The 19007-nt window shown below is 52.5% G+C and overlaps 1 protein-coding gene across 1 annotated transcript; it reads right to left on the bottom strand.

Annotated features, from left to right (window-relative positions):
• Positions 1-1278: 1278 nt before the first annotated feature.
• Positions 1279-18446, bottom strand: PMP22 (peripheral myelin protein 22). Its single transcript, XM_034067677.1, has 5 exons — positions 18340-18446; positions 17483-17583; positions 16302-16392; positions 6484-6624; positions 1279-2554 (listed from the first exon to the last, which is right to left on the bottom strand). Exons 2-5 carry the CDS (start codon positions 17558-17560, stop codon positions 2388-2390), a joined length of 477 nt encoding a protein of 158 aa, XP_033923568.1. The 5' UTR covers positions 17561-17583; positions 18340-18446; the 3' UTR covers positions 1279-2387.
• Positions 18447-19007: the final 561 nt, after the last annotated feature.

Raw genomic sequence — 19007 nt, 5'->3', positions numbered from 1 at the left:
TTCAGATATGGGAAGGCTTCTCTGAGGTCTCCACGCAGCCTTCTCTTCTCCATGCTATGGTTTGGTGAGGGGGACACAGGGATAGTAGCTCTGGTGCAGATGGGGACAGTTTCCCTTCGGACCATGTCCAAAAGGGATTAAAAGCTTGGCGTTGTTTCCACTTCTGAAGTCACCTTGCACTGCATGGGTTCAAAAACACATCCAATATGAACCTGAGTGGCCAAGAAGGTGCGAGACAGCTCCTGCCCCCTTCCTTTGGGATGTGGCTGCTCTGAGGGATTTGGGACCTAGCCTGATGTTAATAACTGGCCTCAATAGGCGACCTCGCAAGAGCCATTGTGTTTCTGCCAGCACCAGTTGCTCCATCAGCTCGGATATTTAATAGCCAAATGAATGAGCGAACGGAAGCATCAAGGCTTCCGTGCCAGCCATCCAGGCTGCACACGCTGTGCACAATGTGCTAATCCCCCCTGGCCACAGCTGCACCCCCAGGCTCTGGGTGCTTTGGCACACGGGACTGAAAAGCTTCTGCTGTTTGTGCTGGGGTGGCAGAGCCAGCAAGATCCCCCCAGAGAAGTGATGCTGACCTGAATCATTCCTGCTCCAGAGACTGGGAAGGGAAAGAGTGGTCCTGCCTGCTGCTGCCTGGCTGTCCTCTCTGCGATCTGCTGGTCACATCGCAGGAGCATCTTAGGACAGGCAGAAAGATAAGCATGCACCAGCACTATAGCATGAGGCCCTGATCTCTGTTCCTGGCCCTGGCACTAAGCCTGGGGCAGTCCTAACCCAGATAACGGGTATATGAGACACACAGACAGCCCAGCAAGCTCAGAGCCTCTCTAAGCAGCCAGTAAATAAGCTATGTAGCATCATGGAGATTTCCATGGGTGGGATGCAGGCAGACCAGTGGCTCTGACCCTCAAAAATGCCAAAAAGCAGAAGCAACTGAGTTATTCTTTTATTTCATTGCTTCTTAGTCCACACAGTCTGTATAAAATCAGAAAAGCAAAGCAAAGAAAACAAAAATGAAACAACAAACCACCCCAAAAAAAAACAAACCCCAAATTAAACAAAACACAACAGCAACACAGTGTCTGGAGTCCTCAGGAGGCAGCCTGGGGTCTGTGCAGGCACCTGTTCAATTCATGGCCAGACACATCGCTGACACACAGACAGAGGACAGACATCTCGCTCCGGCAGCAAAGACCAGCACAGGGCTCCAACCAGAGCTGTTTCTGTTCCTCTTGACCACGGCAGGGAAGGGGGAAAGAAGGAACCTTGGTTATAAATGCTTTATTAAAAATAATAGTAAAAGCCAGTCTAAGTACAAAAGCAGTTATAGCTCATTTATATTACACAGAATTATTTCTTGTCTCTAGCTTTCTCGTTTACCTCAAAATTGTTAACTGAATTTCCAGTGAATAAGGTTAAATGGCTAGCAGTATAAGGAATGGTAAATAGATAGCACCATGTCATATATCTGGTATTTGATTTCATAGATATACTACTGGGTTTGCTTCTTTCTCATCGGTAGCTTAGCTCCACGGCAAGGATAAAGCACGTTTCACGGTCAGGAGCATCACTGCCCCAGTGCTTGGCTCGGCACACACCCCAGCCCCACTGGCACAGGGGGCACCCCTAAAGCTGGCCCGGGCAAAGGAGGACAGCCCATGCTAGATTGCAATTCAACCTAAGTGATTTAGAAGCCCAAATTCCCAGCGGGTGTGGAGGAAAGGCAACGGGATTTAGGCACATAAGTCATTTAGGCACTTGGGGCAAATCAAAGCCTTTGCTCTGAAATCCTTCAAACCTTTCGGAAGCATCTCCCGTCAGATCTGGACGTGCACTTCGGTTACCAGGATCACAGCATGTGGCAGGAGTGGGGACCAAACCCTTGGCTGACGTAAACAGGCGTAACTCCGATTTATGCCAGCCTATAAACCTCTCAGAGCTGGGGTTTTCTGATGGTTCGATAGGGATTGGGATGGGGAAAGGAGAGCTCAGGTCAAAGAGGACTTTGCATAAGACAGAAAACAAATCACTGCGCTCTTGTTACACTGTTAGGAGTAATAGTTCCTTAGGCACTTGCTTTAGGCTTTAAAACATAGCGTAGGGTCAACAAAAGCAAACAATACTATGTACATATATGTAAAAAGTGTTATAAATAGGTTTTTTAAACCATAGATACTATATACATCTTCAATTAACAAGTAACCCTTTGAGTGTTTCCTTGGGGGGCCGGTTGGGTTTGGTTGTGGTGGGAGGGTTTATTCCTTGTCTTGGTTGGTTAATTTGCTTTTCCGTTTTCTCGTCTATTTTCCCCCGCCTCCGTCTCCTCCATGGACATCATGAGTGCCCCTTGTCGCGCCAGGCCACCTCCCGCAGCATCACTCCCGCTTCCGTAGGATGACGTAGATGATGCCGCTGGCCAGAGCCAAGGGGAAGGCCAGCCACGCCAGGATGTAGGCAAAGCCATAGGAGGTGTATTCCGAGGCTTGGTGCCAGTCCGTGTGCCTCACTGTGAAGATGGCAGCACCGCTCATCACGCACAGCCCTGCCAGGGAAGCACAGAGGAGGTTTAGGTTGGACAATAGGAACAGCTTCTTCACTAAGAAGGTGATCGGGCATTGGAACAGGTTGCCCAGGGAATGATGGAATCACTGTCCCTGGAAGTGTTCACAAACTGTGTAGACAAGGCTCTTAGTGACATGGCTTAGTGCTGGGGAATGGCTGGACTTGATGATCTTAAAGGTCTTTTCCAACCTAGATGATTCTATGATATAGAAATGACACCATTCCAGGAGTAGTTCCTTGCTGGAAAACCACAGCTGGAGAGAACAGTACCCAATGCCAGCATGGGAACTCTTTTTACTATTGCCCTTCTGTATCCTGTCTCCTGGAAAACTATGGTATGATTTGGGGGGGGTGATGCTGTGGGATCTGCTCTGGCTGCAGGTGAGAGGGGATTGCTCTGACAAGCTCATCAAGTAAACCAGAGCCCCTGGAACACGCAAAGCTGGAGCATCACTGGGGATAACCCATCCCTCAAGCAAGCACCAGGCAGCCCCCAGCTCTGTGCTGCTGCTCTGGACCAGTCCAGCTCCACTGGGTGGCTTGTTTAAAATGAGTCCTGAACCACCCTACCAGAGGTGCTGTGAGAGCTCAGACACAAACCCTGTTGGTTTTCCTAAAGCACAAAAGTTTCTTTACCACCTCTCCAGGCAAACAGAGCTGGGGCTGAGGATGCTCTGGCCAGGCAGGATTTGTGCCCTGCAATCCCCTGCAAGAGGAGATCAACTGCAAACCCTGTTCTCTACAAGCCCCACAGGCCAGTGGCTCTTCCCTCTTCCCTGGATCTTGGCATCCACCTTCATGAATCAGTGACCAGCACAGGTCCCCGAGGGCTCTCCGGCCAGACCCAGCTCCGGTAGGCAGCATTTAAGCTTTGTTGCAAAATCAACCCATCAGCACTGGGGACTGCCCAGAGCTAACACAAAGCCACCTCTATTTCTGCCCAAAAACAAGCTCTTTCAGTCAATCCCAGCAGTTCTATTATACAGTTGTGGGGCTGTTGTCAGAGACGAGTTCCAAATCCCCTGCACAGACCTCGGGACCACCTACATTTAACCACCGTGATATTTGAGCTGTAATTCCACTTGACACTGCTCCTTTGTTCTGGGAAAGTGCAGGAGTGGGAATAGGCTTCATTAACGCGCCGCTGGTGCAGTTTCTATTCTCTGAGCACCAGAGCCAACTCCCACTGCCCCAGCCCATGCACAGAGAGCACAGCAATTGTCTGCCCATGGTGGTGGGACAGGGGACAGGCGTGCGGCCACGCTGGTCACCTACAGACAGTGGAAAATACAGTGGCAATTGTCTCCATAAGGGATCTGGCAACATGGAGGCAATGGTTACCCCATACAGACAGCAGCTTTAGGGTGGGAGAGATGAGAGAAAAGGGTTTAAAGTGATGCTCAGGGTAGGGAGAGTGATGGGCCAAACCAACATCTCTCCCATGGCTTACACAGCTGTAAGAAGTTACCCATGATGTGATGGATCCAAGAAGGATGGAGGGGAACTATCAGGGGCTTTTTGATGCCTCTGTGATAGCTAAAGTCCCATCAGAGCAAACTGAGCTAGACTTCAGGGCCTGTTACCAAGCAGTGTGGAGAAGGTGCTGGGGACGCATCCTGCCACTGCACAACAGACCTGATTGACCTCATGTATCCCTTCTTACCCTTTCTTCCATGACCCAGATCCCCTCAGCCATGTCCTAGTCATAGCACAGACCAGCTCCTACCTCCTCCCTGGCTCTCAGGGCACCACTGCCCGGCTCTGCCACCCAACAACACCCAGTGGTCCTGCCCCTGGCACCCACTGGTTCAGGTCCATCACTGCTGTTGGTCAGGCTCCAAAACTGGAGACCCTCGGCTTTGCCTGTACCATCACTGGGTGATGGAAAGCTCCAGGAAGAGCCTACTCAGCCCCAGAGGATGGAGGTCCTCTGCAGCTCTGCTGGAGCTGAGGACAAAGTGGGTAAGACCCTGTCCCTGGCAGACCTGCACCAGGGCATCACAGTGCCAGGGCTTTGCAAAGCATAGATCAACACCTCCAAAGCCTGAAGGCCACAGGAATTTCTTCTATTGGCTTTAGATAGCCATGGTCTTCTATAGCAAGCTGCAAGGAGACCACATCAGGTTCAGTTCCTTTGACTGGAACTGTCTCTCCCTCCAGGTGGGATCACCCATCAGCACTGGCACCATGTCCTGTGTCCTACCAACGACCCTCAAGTTTAGGGTCACAAAGACCACAGCTGCCCTGAGCCCCATCCTCCAGCTCTGGCCAAGGAAAACAGTGAGGATGGCCACCAGTGCCCACGGCTGCATGGTCCATCAGGACCAAGAACTCTGCCTACAGGTCCCCCACGCCATAGGGAAGCTTCATGGGGACCAGGTCACACTCTGGAGAGGGACTTTCTACAAAGATGTGTAGTGATGGGACAAGGGAAATGATTTAAACTGACAGATGGGAGATTTAGGTTAGATCTTAGGCAGAAGCTCTTCCCTGTGAGGGTGCTGAGGCACTGGCACAGGGTGCCCAGAGCTGTGGCTGCCCCATCCCTGGCAGTGCTCAAGGCCTGGTTGGACACAGGGGCTTGGAGCAAGCTGCTCCAGTGGAAGGGGTCCCTGCCCGTGGCAGGGGTTGGAGCTGGAGGAGCTTTAAGGTCCCTTCCAATACAAACCATTGTACGATTCTCTAAATCCCATTTTCCCTTCCTCCGAGAATGAGGTTTCACCAATTCAAGAGAGCAAAGCCTTCTCCTCCCACATCTATTAGACAAGCTCTCAAGCACATAATTGCATTATTAATGCCCATTTCCCATCCTTGTCTCCATGGCTATAATGGGTTTCTACACATCTGTCTTTCCAGAGATGAACTGATCTGAACTCACCACCTGCATTATGGCCAGGCAGATACACTCCTAATAGATTTCATGCTGCTTGTGCCAATAAAGGTTAGCTCTGAACTTCTGAGGTCTGTGAAGGCCAGGTCACCTGGAGGATGCTCAGGAACTCTGTCTAAATTCAGCGGGTAAGTTTTTCCACTGATGGCCTAGAGCAGCTTTTAGTCCAACATCAGTGACCAGGCTCCTTCCCAGACAGCCTGTCATCATTTAGCCAGAATCACATTGCACAATAGTTTTTCTAGTCTCAATGCTTAAAAATCCTCCCCACTGGTTTCATACGTGGATACATAAACGGAGCCAGTGGCCTTACAGCATCTACATTTGGAGGACTGCAATGCAGGACATAACCATGGCTCATTTCCAGCAGAGTCCTTTAAGAGTTAAAAACAGAGGCTGACAGTCCAAAGCCAGCCGCTCACCCTGCACGCTCCAGTGGCTCTCTGCTGATGTGGAAAGCACCAGCCCCCCGTATGGCAAGTTATAAATAACCATCAGGTCCTCCTGCACCAGAGAGGATGCTCTCTGCTCCCCACCCCAACAGCAGTTGGGAAACCTCACAGAGCCCAGCAAAGGTGGTTCCAGTAGCAGAGCAGCCACCCTAGACCCACAGTGCCCCATCCCAAGGCTTCCTATTCCCTTCCCATGGAAAGAGGAGGCAGAGCCCACAGTCCAGCAGCCCTGATTGCCCCACAGCCCTGTCTCTGGTGGGTCCCAGCACCCTGCCCCTCCAGAACTTCCCCAGCTGGGAAGTCCCCAGTCCTCTTGTACTTCCCATGATGCCAAGGAAGACGGACTGGGATGCATACACCCTGATGGACAGATCCCATCCCAGGGCTTGCAAGACCTCCACAGACCCCTGTTACTCATCCCCTATTCCCTTCACTGAGCCACACAGGAGCCAGCTCCATGATGCTCCTGCTTTGGTACCCAAGAACACACTCATTTCCACCATCCCCCTCTCTTCTTGAAAGCCCTCTCCCCACCGGTGACAGCCCCATGGATCAGCCCCCACTTACCAGCAAGGATTTGGAAGACTCCAGTAATGTAAAACCGCCCGCCTTTGGTGAGGGTGAAGAGCTGGCAAAAGAACAGGAACAGGGACAAGATGCTGAAGATGATGGAGAGGATCATCATCGCTTGGACAGACTGCAGCCATTCTGGGGAGAGACAGACAGAAATCTCAGTGCGGACACCACAGTTGGCGAGTCCCCACCGCAGCCCCTCAGCATCATTCCCTGTGCCACCATCCCACCCTTGGGTCCCATGAAGTTCCCTATCAGCTGGGAGATGTTCCAGTGCTGTATCAGTTAGTGAGATCCTCAGCATGGGTATGATGCTGCTTGGGATTTAGAAGGATGTGTGCATGGACCAGTGCTGGGATAAAATAAATCGCAGGTCCACGCTCTGTTCTCATAACCAAACAGGAGCAGAGATCCCAACGCTGACCCGAAGCCTGCAGAAACCAAGAGAAAGCCTCTCCCCCAGCTTCACGTCACTTCAGCTGCCCTAGAAACACACAAGCCATGTGCAACAAGGCATGAGACACAGAGCGGGCCAAGCTGCGAGCTAAATAAATACAGAGAGTGAAAACACCCTCTGCCCTTGCGGAGTCAAACCTTTGAGAGCGAGCCTTCCCCGGCTGCCAAAGAGCAGCTCAACCAGCCCGGCTGTGAGTCACTGCCCAGCTATTTCCAGGCTCTGTGGGTGTGGAACTCCCCTCGTAAAAGTAAGATAAATAAACAAGCAAAATGCTGCTCCATCCCATGAGCAGCTGTAACAGGACACGACGAGGCAGTGCCTCGCAGCGGGACACGACAAGGCAGTGCCTCGCAGTGCTGGGATGGGCCATGCTCACAACTGCTTCTGCCTTTCAAAGTTTGAGATGAAACTGGGTATTTGAAGCCTTCCTGGAGATGTCTTTAAGGATGCAACAGGGATTAATTCACCAAGAAACCAGGCAGGATGAGGTACAGGTAAACTGAGGCACCAAGCACTCAGTGAAAGGCAGGGAAAGCGTGCTTTGGCTGGATTCTCAGACAGGGGAGAATCAGGCAGCATTAAAGTCCCTGTCCCACGTTCCTGCCACAATCTTACTCCCACCAGCTTCATTTCCTAGCTGCACACTGCAAGAACCATTGGCTTTCTAAAGCAAATAGCTGAAACCAAACAAATCTTCCAACTAAAGGTATCCTTCAGCTTAACAACTTTCAGTACTTCATGAAGAGAATTAAGCCATTTGGGACCGCCCAAGGCAGCATCTGCACCCAGAGAACTGATCACACTTCCCACCACATCCTCACAAGCTGCACTCACAGAGGTGAGAGCAGAACTGGAAACAGAAAGTGAGGTACAGCCTTCAGCTGGGACGGGAATGATGATCCACGCCTGAGCCTTTCCAGCAAATCCATGCCTGCAGGGAACTTCCTGTGCAATTCAGTAACGTCTGGCGTGTTTGGCTGTGGACCATCAATTCTACCTCTCGTCTTTGCATCTTGCCTCTGGACATTCATGCAATGGAGCTGAATTAGCTCACCAAAGTAGACTGGAACCACCCACAGCAGCCTCTGCTCCTTGCAGACAGCTTTTTCCTTCCCCTCCTTTTCCCACTTCCCATGCCAAACAACCCTGCAGCATTGACTGGTCCTGCTAAAGACCTGCTGCACTTCACTCATTTCAGTGCTGCTGAGTTTCCATCCATGTGCACCAGTTGCTGCCACTCCTTAGCAAGGAGTGGCTATCACTGCTGCCACTTCCAGGAGATCCCAGTGTGGTTTTCGCACTGATGGGCACACAAAGTGTCCCATGTATTTCATCTCTCTCTGCTAGCCAAGCAGGAAAACCCCCTGCCTAGGGCATACCTGACTTAAGCACTGGTCACACTCAAGCAGAGAGGATGAAGCAGCTCAAGGGCTGCTAAAAACCAGGTCATAAATCATTGCTTAGATGGGATTGGAGCAGTACAATTACACAATGCCCAGCTGCTGAACTACAATCTCCTTCCACACTTCCGCACAGAAAGGGCTCCCATCCCAAGTCTGGGAAGCTGAGCTTTCATCTCACCCCATCCCAAGCCCTAAAGCCATGTCCAGCTCCATGTAGCGGCTGAGCCAAAGCCTGCCCAGCCCAAAGCCCTATAGTTTGGTCCAGGACCCAGGAAGCCAAGTCCTTTGTGATTCCAAAGGCCACAGGATCCGGCTCGGAGAGGAGCCCTTTCTGCTCGGAGGTGGATGCTCCAACTGCCGGTTATTTTAGGAGAAGCCTGTCTAGACGGAAAGCTGAGCTGAGTTGCCCTTTTAATTGCATCCGCCTCCCTGTGCCTCTTCTTTAGTTCTGAATGCAAATGATTTATCCAGGCTCTGCAAAATCCCATTGTAATAAAGAGCCATGTCAGAGGAATATAAAGGCAGGCACTGAGAGAGAGGGAAGAGCTCACCGTGACCAGAGGGCTTTCGGCAAGCAGCCACATGAGCAGGGAAATCAAGAGTCGATGCCATAGACCAATAGTCTCTGCTCATATCCAGCCCTTTGCTTACTTCCACTGGCCTCCTATGCAAATTCAAGGGGCAAGATCCCCAGCTCATAACTCAGAGACCCACAAGAGCAAGCTGCCATACTCCCATTAAATCCAAGCCCAGCTGCCCACAGCTAATACCCTTTCCAACCCTGTTAGCTTCCCAATAGCTTTCCAACCCTAACTATTCTATGATTCTAATACAGACTTCAGCTGTATTAGCTAATTGCCTTTAATTCATTTGAGAACTATAACTGCAGATAGGATTGCTGCATCCTCAACCTCACATGCTTTAACTCCTTTGCTGTTAGTGCTGTGTCCTCTCTATGGGTTTCTTCCCTTCCCACAGGGAGGTGTGGGCCCTGTGTGCTGTACCATGGGGCTGTCGGCACTGTTTACTCCCAGGCTGTTATTTGTGGTTTCCCCTGGGCAGTGTGTCGGTTGTTCCATTTTATTCCTGCATCTCTTCTGCTCTGTGTTTATATCTTTGCTCTTCAGGAGGAAGAAGAAAAGGAAGCAGAGTGGAAAGGACAGATAACACCCTGCATGCTGCTTCCGGAGAGGACCCGTAGGGAGTGTTCTTAGAGCCCTTTCAGGCCGTTAGAAACAAAGAAAGATGCTTTTACAAAACAAATTTGACATTTTCCCTAAACTCTGCAAGCCCCAATGGGCTCACGCCACCGCTTGTAACAGCAGAGAAAAGCCTTCAGCCCTGGGATGCCCAACCCCACATTTCATGGCCCTGAAGTCCAACGTGAAAGAAAGAAACCTACAGCAGAAACTGAAACTTGAAGCAGAAATTGCAGCTGAACACCCCCAAATGACAGTAGCTAACCCAAGGCCTTCCAGCAAAGCCCCAGCCCTGCTTGCAGGGATGTTTTATACCAGGACAAGGGATACAGCTGAGCAGACACTGGCCCCCCAGTGTTTAATTCACTGCTCTGTCATTGAGAGACCATCTTCTTTTGGCCCAAGCCAAGGAGAATGAATGAAGTACTAACTGAAAAGAAACTTATTTGAGCAACTGGACTATATACTCACTGTAAGACACCACTAAATCAGTGCTGTGCACCTGCAGCTGACGGTAGCATTCTGCACGTGTAGCTTTCCCTTTGCAAACCACATATGAGTGTACACTTCAAAAGCAACCACTTCTTTGGAAGAAAACATCCACTAAGCAAGTAACTGTGGTATGTAATAAATGTAGAACAAGAGGGAGGGGAAATTCATGACCACATCTGCATGGTAAAACCTGCTCCTTCTATGCTGCCGACTAAACACTAGCAGGGTCAGGAGCAGCACAACATCTGCTGGTACAAAGGTACCAGCACAGGTCTGCCAGGAAGAGCCATGGGTTTAAGCAGGGCTGCTCCAAAGGAGACTCTTGGGCTTCAAGGTCTGATCAAGAACCTGACCATAGCATCCTCACCTATGAAGTGGACAGGTCACGTCCTAAATGCTGGAGCTTGCAACAGTTTTAAACCTTGATATTCAAACACCCCTTAAGAGGGTTGGAAAAGGGTGAACTGAAAATGTACCAATATTAGCTCAATCACATCATTCGTCTGGGGCTGAGCTTCAGAGCACTGCCCCTTGGCAACTCGCTGCAGCAATTCAAAGGCAAACTAGCTCAGCTACCTGCAGTGTTATTCCTGGCAGCACAGACCCCACCACTGCCACCCACATTCCCACTGCTTGAAGTGAACATCTCTCCTGTTGGGGAGAACAGCATCACAGTTCATCAGCCACATCCCACAGAGCTGCTAAGCTCTCCTTTGGAAAATCCAGCTCCATGACATTGCAACTTCCTTCTGCTTTGGTCCCAGACCTCCCACCAGCATGAAGTCAAACCTTCCCCAGCTGCATTCCAAGCTGCTGGACACTTGAGCCAGGAAAAGCAGGTTTTACACCCAGTGGTTGCTGCTTTCCTGTTCTATGTCCACTCCCTGGAGAGGACCACAGAGTGCTGCTGGATTGAGGTATTCCTGGAAATCCCATGGGAAAAGGGACATTTTAAAGAGCTCTCAAGGTGTTTGTAATGGCCAGGTGATGAGCACATGGGAAACACTGAGGCTGCAGGGAGGCTGTGAATGAATGCAGTGCTGCAGTTCCTGCACAAGACTTCCTGGTCTTCTTCTGTAACTCCTTCAGGAGATGAAGCCCTCACAGCCCTCTTGTGTCCTCTTTTCCTCTCAGCTGTCCTCCCTCTTGCCTTCTCCTTGAAGCTCCATTTAAGAAGTCCCTGAGGCCAGAAGGTCCGTAGCTCTCCAAAGCTGCACATCCACATGCTCCATCAGACCATTGAAGCTCACATCCCACAGAGGCAAACTCTGATGCTGCCAAGGCAGCAGAAAGCTGTTGGCACCATGAAAAACACCTTCCATCAGCTTCCATGGCCAAGGCAGCTCCTCTCCAACACCCTCAGCATGGTGGCTCCTTTTGGCTTGTGCATCAGAGCGAGCTGAGATGGCAGATACATCATTTCAGGCTCAGGTCCTCCAAAGGGCTTAGGTACCAACTCCCAGTGACTTCAAGCCCAGGCACCAGGAGCAGGGATGGGGAGGGGTGGTGCCCTGGCCCATTGCAGAGGTACACCCAGCCTGTGGCCATTGAGACATCCAAGAATCTCAGCAAGGCCAAAATCAATGTTGGTTCAAGGGTTTTCCAGTGCTGCGCTCTGCAGTGGATTCCCCCATCGATTCTTCTGGCTTTGCAGTCATTACTTGCCCACATGTTGCCTTCTCCCTCCCTTGTTACTCCTCTTCTATGGGCCAAAGCTCCACACCCAGCAGGGGAGGCTGCCTGACCCCCTGTATGCAGAACAACAGGAGCTAAATTGCTCTGGAGCAGCTGAGAGAAACACAGCAGTAGTTCCCTACCTCTCCTTATCAGATGCTCTTTGTAAGAGGAAAAAACAACAATAAAAACCTGGGTTTAAACAGAGGAAATCCCTTTCACGTCGTAGGCAATACAGTAATGGGAGAAACTGATCTGAAACACAGCAAGTTAAATGCCACCTCCATCTCTCCAAACCTTTTCTATATCATTTGGGTTCAGCATTGCTGGAAGAGTCTGGAAGGATAAGGGCAGCAAAGCCACTCTGGGGACACTGAGAGCAGAAGCAATGGGTTCAGATGTTTCAGTTATGCATTTTAAAGTGGAGAGGAAGCAGCACAATTCCTGCAGGGAACAGATGATGGGTCAGGGCACAGATGCTGCTGCCTCCTGCCAAGGAGGAGGAACTCTCCTGCCTCCTCCAGAAACCAAGGAATGGATTTCAAGCACGAGCAGCGCTGCTTCGGGTCCCATCTGCCAGAGCAAAGATGCTCTGCAAGAGGGAGAAACAAGGCGCAGAGAGCAGGGCAATCCTCTCATGTCTACCCCATCAATGGGACACCCATCCCTGTTTCCCCAGGCAGTCCAGGAAAGATCTCTGCTCTGGGTAACCCACCTGGGCTTTGCTTGCGGCCATCACACCAGCAAATTATCAGGTTCATCATATGGCCACAGCACTTAGTAACCAGCAGCCTGAGCATTTCCCAAGGTTTAGGGCTTTCTTTTTCCTTTAAAAAAGCCCAGAACCATCAGTCTGCCTGTAAACAAGGTGGTCAGGAGAAAGCCAAAGGGCGCCCACAGGAGAAACTGTAAGCAGACAACAGGAAAAACATCTCCTGCCATTACAGAAGGATGGAGGTATCCCAGCAGAGGTTCCCATTGCTTCCCCACCAAAATCACAGGAAGATCAGCACAAAGCAGCAGGAAAAAATTCTTGCCTGCATAAAAAAAAAAATCATTTGTGGACAGAAAAGGACATTTTTAGAGGAAAAATAAAAAAAAAATCACTGTCTGGAAATTTGGGGTGGAATCTGCTCCAAAGCACTCAAGTGGCTCAGGTCCGGCCGCATGCCCCGTGTCGCAGCGGGCTCACACAGCTGGGGGCTGGCACACGGCCCTGCCGACGCACAATCCCGGGATTCAGAGCTGGATTCTTCAGATAAGTCTTTTCCAGGAATGTCTGACAGCGCAAACGGAGCAAAGATTGCAACATTTTTTCCATAGTTCTCGGCCTCTTGGGGAAAAAAAGGCATTATCTAACAGGCAAAGGCAGAAATCAAAGCAACAAGCAGGCAGTTGTGAAAGGCGAAGAAGTGGGCAGTGGCCCCCGACCTGGTGTTTCCTCCTCCTTCCCTGTGCTCACACCCCTCCGGAGTGCAGCCAAGAGGAATTTGGGAGGTGGGAGCTCAGCCGATACCGAGGAGGCTCCACCCTGTACCCTGGGTCAGCTAATGTCCCGGGAATCCACAGCCTGGTGTTCCTGTAGTCAACCCTTGGGCTGTTTTGCTGCTTATTCCATTCCCATGCGATAATCTATATGATCAGGAGCACAATCCCAAACCTGCCCCAGTGTTCAGTACAAGCGAATCTTGTGTTTAACATTGGGATAGGGGTTTAGCCAGCTCAGCTTCTCATTGGGCATCCCCATGACTGTCATCTCAACAAAAGGGTCTCTCTGTGGCAGCAGAGTGGAAGCCCATCCATCCCCACCAGTCTGAGACCAAGGGGAACATGTCACAGCACCACAAACCCATCCATCCTCATGTACTGAGACCAAGGGGACCATCACAGCACCACAAACCCCTCAAAGCCCTCACGCATCCCGAACACACAAGACCCAGCCCTACCAAATTCCACATATTCCAAGCACCACTCCTCTTCAAGAAGAGAGGAAGAAATAACTACACTACAGCTGCCACTGCAATGGCCAGAAGACAAACTGCCTCTACGTAAAGACCAAGTGCAGCCAAAACATCCCAAGGAGGATTTCTTGCTCTTAGCCCACAGCAGCCCTTGGCACTCTGTGTTTAACCATTAAGTACAGTCCTTGGCTCCAGCACAGAGGAATAAATTCCTATTGCTTTCTACAACCCAGTGTAGCAAAACACAGCCTGTGTTTTGAATGAGGTTTAGAAGAGAACAGTTTGTGGGATTTGCTATAGGATGTTTCATGTTTTTGAAAGCAAGCATATTCCCAGCAAAGGGCATAATAAGGATGAGGCAGGGGACAATCGTGAGCCTTAGAGGTGGCTCTGCCACATCATCCTTGCCCTGTGTACTTGCTACTGCTTCAGATACTGCCTGACTGCAGTGGACTTGGCAGTCCAGAGGTGATGGGAGCAAGAGGGTTGGAGATGGGAAGCAAGGAGGGACGGTGATGGGATCCACTGGAAGTGATGCTGGGTGGCATTTCTACTCTACTTTTACAAATAGATTGTAAAGGCCTTGCAATAGCCTACGAAACAGCTTTAATTTTGTGTTCCTAAAGCATCAGTGAGCTCTGGGTCAACACCCAGGGTTCCACCACATGGAGACTGATCCTCAGCAGCACTGCTTCCAAATCCCTGCTGTGGGATGGATGGAGCACAAGCTTTTGCCCAAACAAAACCCCTTTCTGACGCTAGAACAGAGCCTTCACATAAACCAGAGCTGTCACAGAGCTCTTTAAGACTTGAGCACAACGTGTCCCTGCAGCACCTTATCAACCAAACTAAGCTGCTTGACTGCATTTTCAGCAGGGTCATCTTGACTATAATCCCCTTCATGATAAATAAATCACTGCTGGAAAGGATCCAGAGGGAAGCCCCTCTTTGAGGAGCTTCTGAAGTCATAGGAATACAGACTCACAACACCCAGCAGGACAGTCAGACGTGGAGGAAACCATCCCAACCACGTGTTGACACTGACAGCTCCCAGACACACAGCATCCTGTAAACACCCAGCAAAAACGGTGCAGGTTTGAAAAGCCAAAGATCTGGGGAGGCTTTAGAGCCCTCTGGGGTTCAATCACTGCCTTTTATTCCAAAGCACACGATCAGCAGATTTGGTGCACGCACGAATGGCTGTGAAGCAGCCTGCCTACGCTGCAGATAGCCAGCAACTGCTGATGAAGGACATGGCTCCAGAAGGCTCCTCGGCTGGAATGGGATCCAGCCAGCTCCTGGCCAGCCTGGACACCACCAGGCGTCAGCAGAGACCCGCCGTGGAAGCTTTGCTCCCACCGAAAACCAGAGCCTGGGCCCAAGCAGGGAAACACAGCACTACTCATGCCCAGGGAAGAGGGAGAGTGAGCACCAGCATCCATCTCCCTGAGTGGGGTGTTCTGCTCCCAAAAGGCTGGGGATGAGGGTGACATAGGATTCCAAAGCCTCCAACAGTCCCCCATTGCTTCTAGACCCTTTGTCAGCATTTAGTGCTCTCAGTGTGACCATTCCCTCCTAGCCAAGACCACGTGGCATCGGTTTGCTCCTGCGCCAGGACCATGTTTCCGGCACAGTGTGACTGTGCTCCCAGTGACAGGCGTGTGATTCACAGCGGGTTTCACTGGGAGAATCTGATCCATAGGAAAGCCAAACCCAGGCTAACTGAAAACAAATGGACACAGTACCACTGGCAATAGCCCTGTCCTCTGGGTAAACTGAGGCACGGGTGTGCCTGACTCCCTCAGCACAGATTTCTTGTTACTGGTGCCACTGGGTGCCCTGGAAACTCTGTGTCACAGTGTCCTAGGAAGCACCCCTCCCCTGCTGACCTCAGCAAATAGCCTGATGGGTGATGACACATCAGCCTTCACCCAGCTTGGTCCAGAGCTCAAGTTCAGCCACTCCAGATGTGCAGGTGCCATAGGGCTCTTTCAGAAGTGGGATGAAGGGCTTGAGCACTCAGCACAGAGTGAGGATTGTGCCCAAGAACTCAGGAGGTCACAGCAGCCAAAAGCATGGCAGGGTGTCCTCCAGAGGCAGGCTGTCCTTGAGGCACCATGTGCATCTTTAAAACATCCTCACTACCAGAGCAAGAGGGAAGCATGCCAAATATGGCCCCTCTGCTCCCAGCAGGGTGATGGTCACCTTGTACATCCAACTGCAAACAATATGGGCTAATTATGGGAGACTACCCAAAAGGGTTCGAGTCACCTCCACCCTGCCAGGGCTGCCCCACAGCTTTAGGGCAGTAGGACAGAGTGATGGACACCAGGTCTGGTACCCACTCCAAGCCCCATTGCAACTTCAGAGACTGATATGGCTGGGGGAGCCACCATGTGTCCCCCTTCCAGACACCAGGACAATGGTGAAGCTCTCCCCCTCCATCTGGGAACAGGGCAGAGGAGGCGAGGGCAAAGGTGGGATGGAACAACTTCAGAAGGGTGCAGGGAAAAGCAAGAGGCACTCACAGCAAACCTGCACAGGCAAATCCCCCTTGATTCCATAACTCGGGGGAGGAGAATAACGCAACAGGCAGCAACATCCCTGATTGCCAGGGAGCACTCACCGTTCGTGGATGATGTCACGCAGTGGAACATGCTACCAGAGGTGCAGTTCTGCCAGAGGTCCGCTGTGCGCTCGCCATTCACCAGCCATTGCTGCAAGAGACACAACCCTGTGAGCAGCACCCAGGCAGGAGGCAGCCTGCCCCCCCCAAAGGCTTCAACACCAGCACGTGTGTGCCCGGCCAGGCACTCCCAGGCACATGCTCTTCTTTAGGAAGGGGTTTGGAAAGTACATCCTGATATTTGCTTTTAGCTGCTTTCACCTCAACGGTGCTAAAACAGAAGCTCTTTATTCTCTTTAAACATGGACCAAATCCCGGGGGAACACACACTTCCCTCCCCTCTGCCGTCCTCGCCCGCAGCCTGGCCGGGTTATTTGAATGCTTCCACGTGATTTCCAACAGCTTGGAAGGTTCTTGTAACGGTTCCTACTGCTGTTAGCACCACCCCAAAGGGAAAAGGGAAAAGAAAATACAGGGGAAAAAGGACCCGGTGAACCAAGTCTGGAACTCACCAGCTCCACAAAACTGATGCCTTAAAACCAAGACAACCCCCTTCCTAAGTAGATGACGTGGTAACTGGGCTCTAGACCCAGAACAGTGCCGGGAGCTCTCTGTGCAGCATCCAGCCCTCAATCTTCCACTCATGCAAAGCTTAAGCCTTGAAAATCACCAGCAGGAGCCCATATGGGTTAGGAAATAGAGGCTGTGCCTAATTCACAGCCCCAAAGGAGCAGAGCTGGGGGTAAACTCACTGGTGCTGAGAAGCCAGAGCCAAAGCCATTCTATTTCAAAGGGTTTTGCTCAGACTGGCTGCACTGGTGCTGAGGCTGAAGCCCGTTAGCAGGTAGAGCACCTGTATGTAAGGGGAGTAAAGCATCACCCCCATAAGGCACATTTTGGGTGCTCCAAGCTGCTCCTGAGTGGGGGTGATGAGGAGATGGGCTTCAAGAGCACTCTCCTCTATACTAACATAGGTGCCCTGAGCACCCACTATGGCACACATCCGACAGCACAAATGCTTCAAAATGTCACTGTTAGACCAGCAATGGGCTAGTAAAGGCTTCCTGCTAAAAACGAGCTGTAAAACAACCCACAAGTAACACTTTCTGGCCATGCCATGCTCCCACCAGCCACTCCCTGCCTTGCCGGTACCCTGGTGCCAAAGGAAAGTCCGTACTTACACTAACGATGGTGGAGACGAAGAGGAGCACCAGCACGGTGACGTGGAGCACGATGATCCCCAGCAACAAAAGCAGCATCTTGGCGGTGTTGAGGGACAGAACTGGAGGGGCACAGGGATGATGCTGAGCGTGTCTGTACCCAGCCCGGCCCCGGGGGGCGGCAGGAGGCGCTCCGCCGACGGCAGGAGCCGGCCTGGCTCCGGGGGATGCCTGGGCAGCGCCCAGCTCCCTCTGCCCAGCCCCACTGCCGGATACCCCCGAGGGGTCCCCCAAGCCCTATCACCGAGACGGGGCTTCCCTGGCCCGTCTCCCTTGGGCACCCCCAGGAGGGGGATGTCCCCTCTAGGGGCCTCCTATCCTTCTCCCCAAGGGGGTGTGCTTCTCGGCACCCCTAATGGGAGGGGTCTGCCTCGGCGCATCTCAGCCCAGCTCCGTCTGGAGCGGGGCTCCTTTGCCGACAGACCCATGAGACCACAGGGGTGATTCTGCCCGACTCTCTCCCCAGGGGAGGCTTTCCCCAGCTCATCAGCCCTGGCGAACCCCGAGTAGCGGGGTAATTGGGGGTGAGGCACATCCACCTCGCCCCTTTCAACCCTCCGTCCCCCTTCTCCTTGGCTCATCTCCCCTCGGCACTCCCAGCCTCTTAGACCCGATCCCCGAGGAAGGCGGGGGTTCCCAGTCCGTCTCCCCTCGGCACCGTCGGATAGGAGGGAAGGGGGGGCTGCCCTCACCCCTCTCCCCACCGGAGCCCAGCGTGGGGAGGGTTTCCCCGTCCCTCTCCCCTGTGCACCCCAGAGGATCTCCCCGGGTACCCCCAGCCCTGCTAAGCGGAGCGACCCGGCCCGGGCCGTACTCACGTCGCGGCGGAGCCGAGCGGCGCTGGGTAGCGGGCGCGGAGCGGAGCGGGCGGCGGCGCTGTCAAGTTTCCCCTTTAACTGGAGCCACCGCCCCGCTTGCGTCTGCGGGACGGGGCGGGCCCAGCGCCGCGCCCGGTGCTCCTCCTATAACAGCGGCAGCGCCCGGGCTGTCGAGGTTGGGATCCTGCTGGGAGGTAGTGACTGCCCCGTCTCCATTGCCTGCACACAGGCACTGCAGCTCCCGCCCCGCCGCTGAAAGGTTGGGGGGGGGGGGGGATGCACAGGGGCACCCCCACCGTGGCTGCCCCCCCGCCCCCTTCTTCCCCACCAGGACACCCAGCGAGGAGTCCCCTGCGTGGGGAGCCCCCTCGGCTCATCCAGCCCGTAGAAGGAGCGGGGTGGCGGCGGCTCTGCCCCGCTCCGCTTCCCGGAGCAGCTGTGCGCGGCCGTACCCGAGGTGCGAGGCTGGGGCGGTCTGTGAGACCCTGGTCAGGGATCCGTGGGACAGGATCTGGGGAATGAAGTCGAGGGAACATCATCTCTGATTCACACAGTGAGGCTGTGGCCAGGGAGGTGATAACTTTGCGGTTTGCTGCTGCTGTGGGCAGTGTGATTCTGGCCCTTGGGCTGGAGGTTTTTAGCACCTGAAAGGAACTGAGAAACTTTTT

This window comes from Melopsittacus undulatus, chromosome 11 (genome assembly GCF_012275295.1).
Source record: "Melopsittacus undulatus isolate bMelUnd1 chromosome 11, bMelUnd1.mat.Z, whole genome shotgun sequence".
Lineage (NCBI taxonomy): Eukaryota > Metazoa > Chordata > Aves > Psittaciformes > Psittaculidae > Melopsittacus > Melopsittacus undulatus.
The sequence above is the reverse complement of the archived record's forward strand: the minus strand, read 5'-3'. Positions and strand labels throughout refer to the sequence as shown.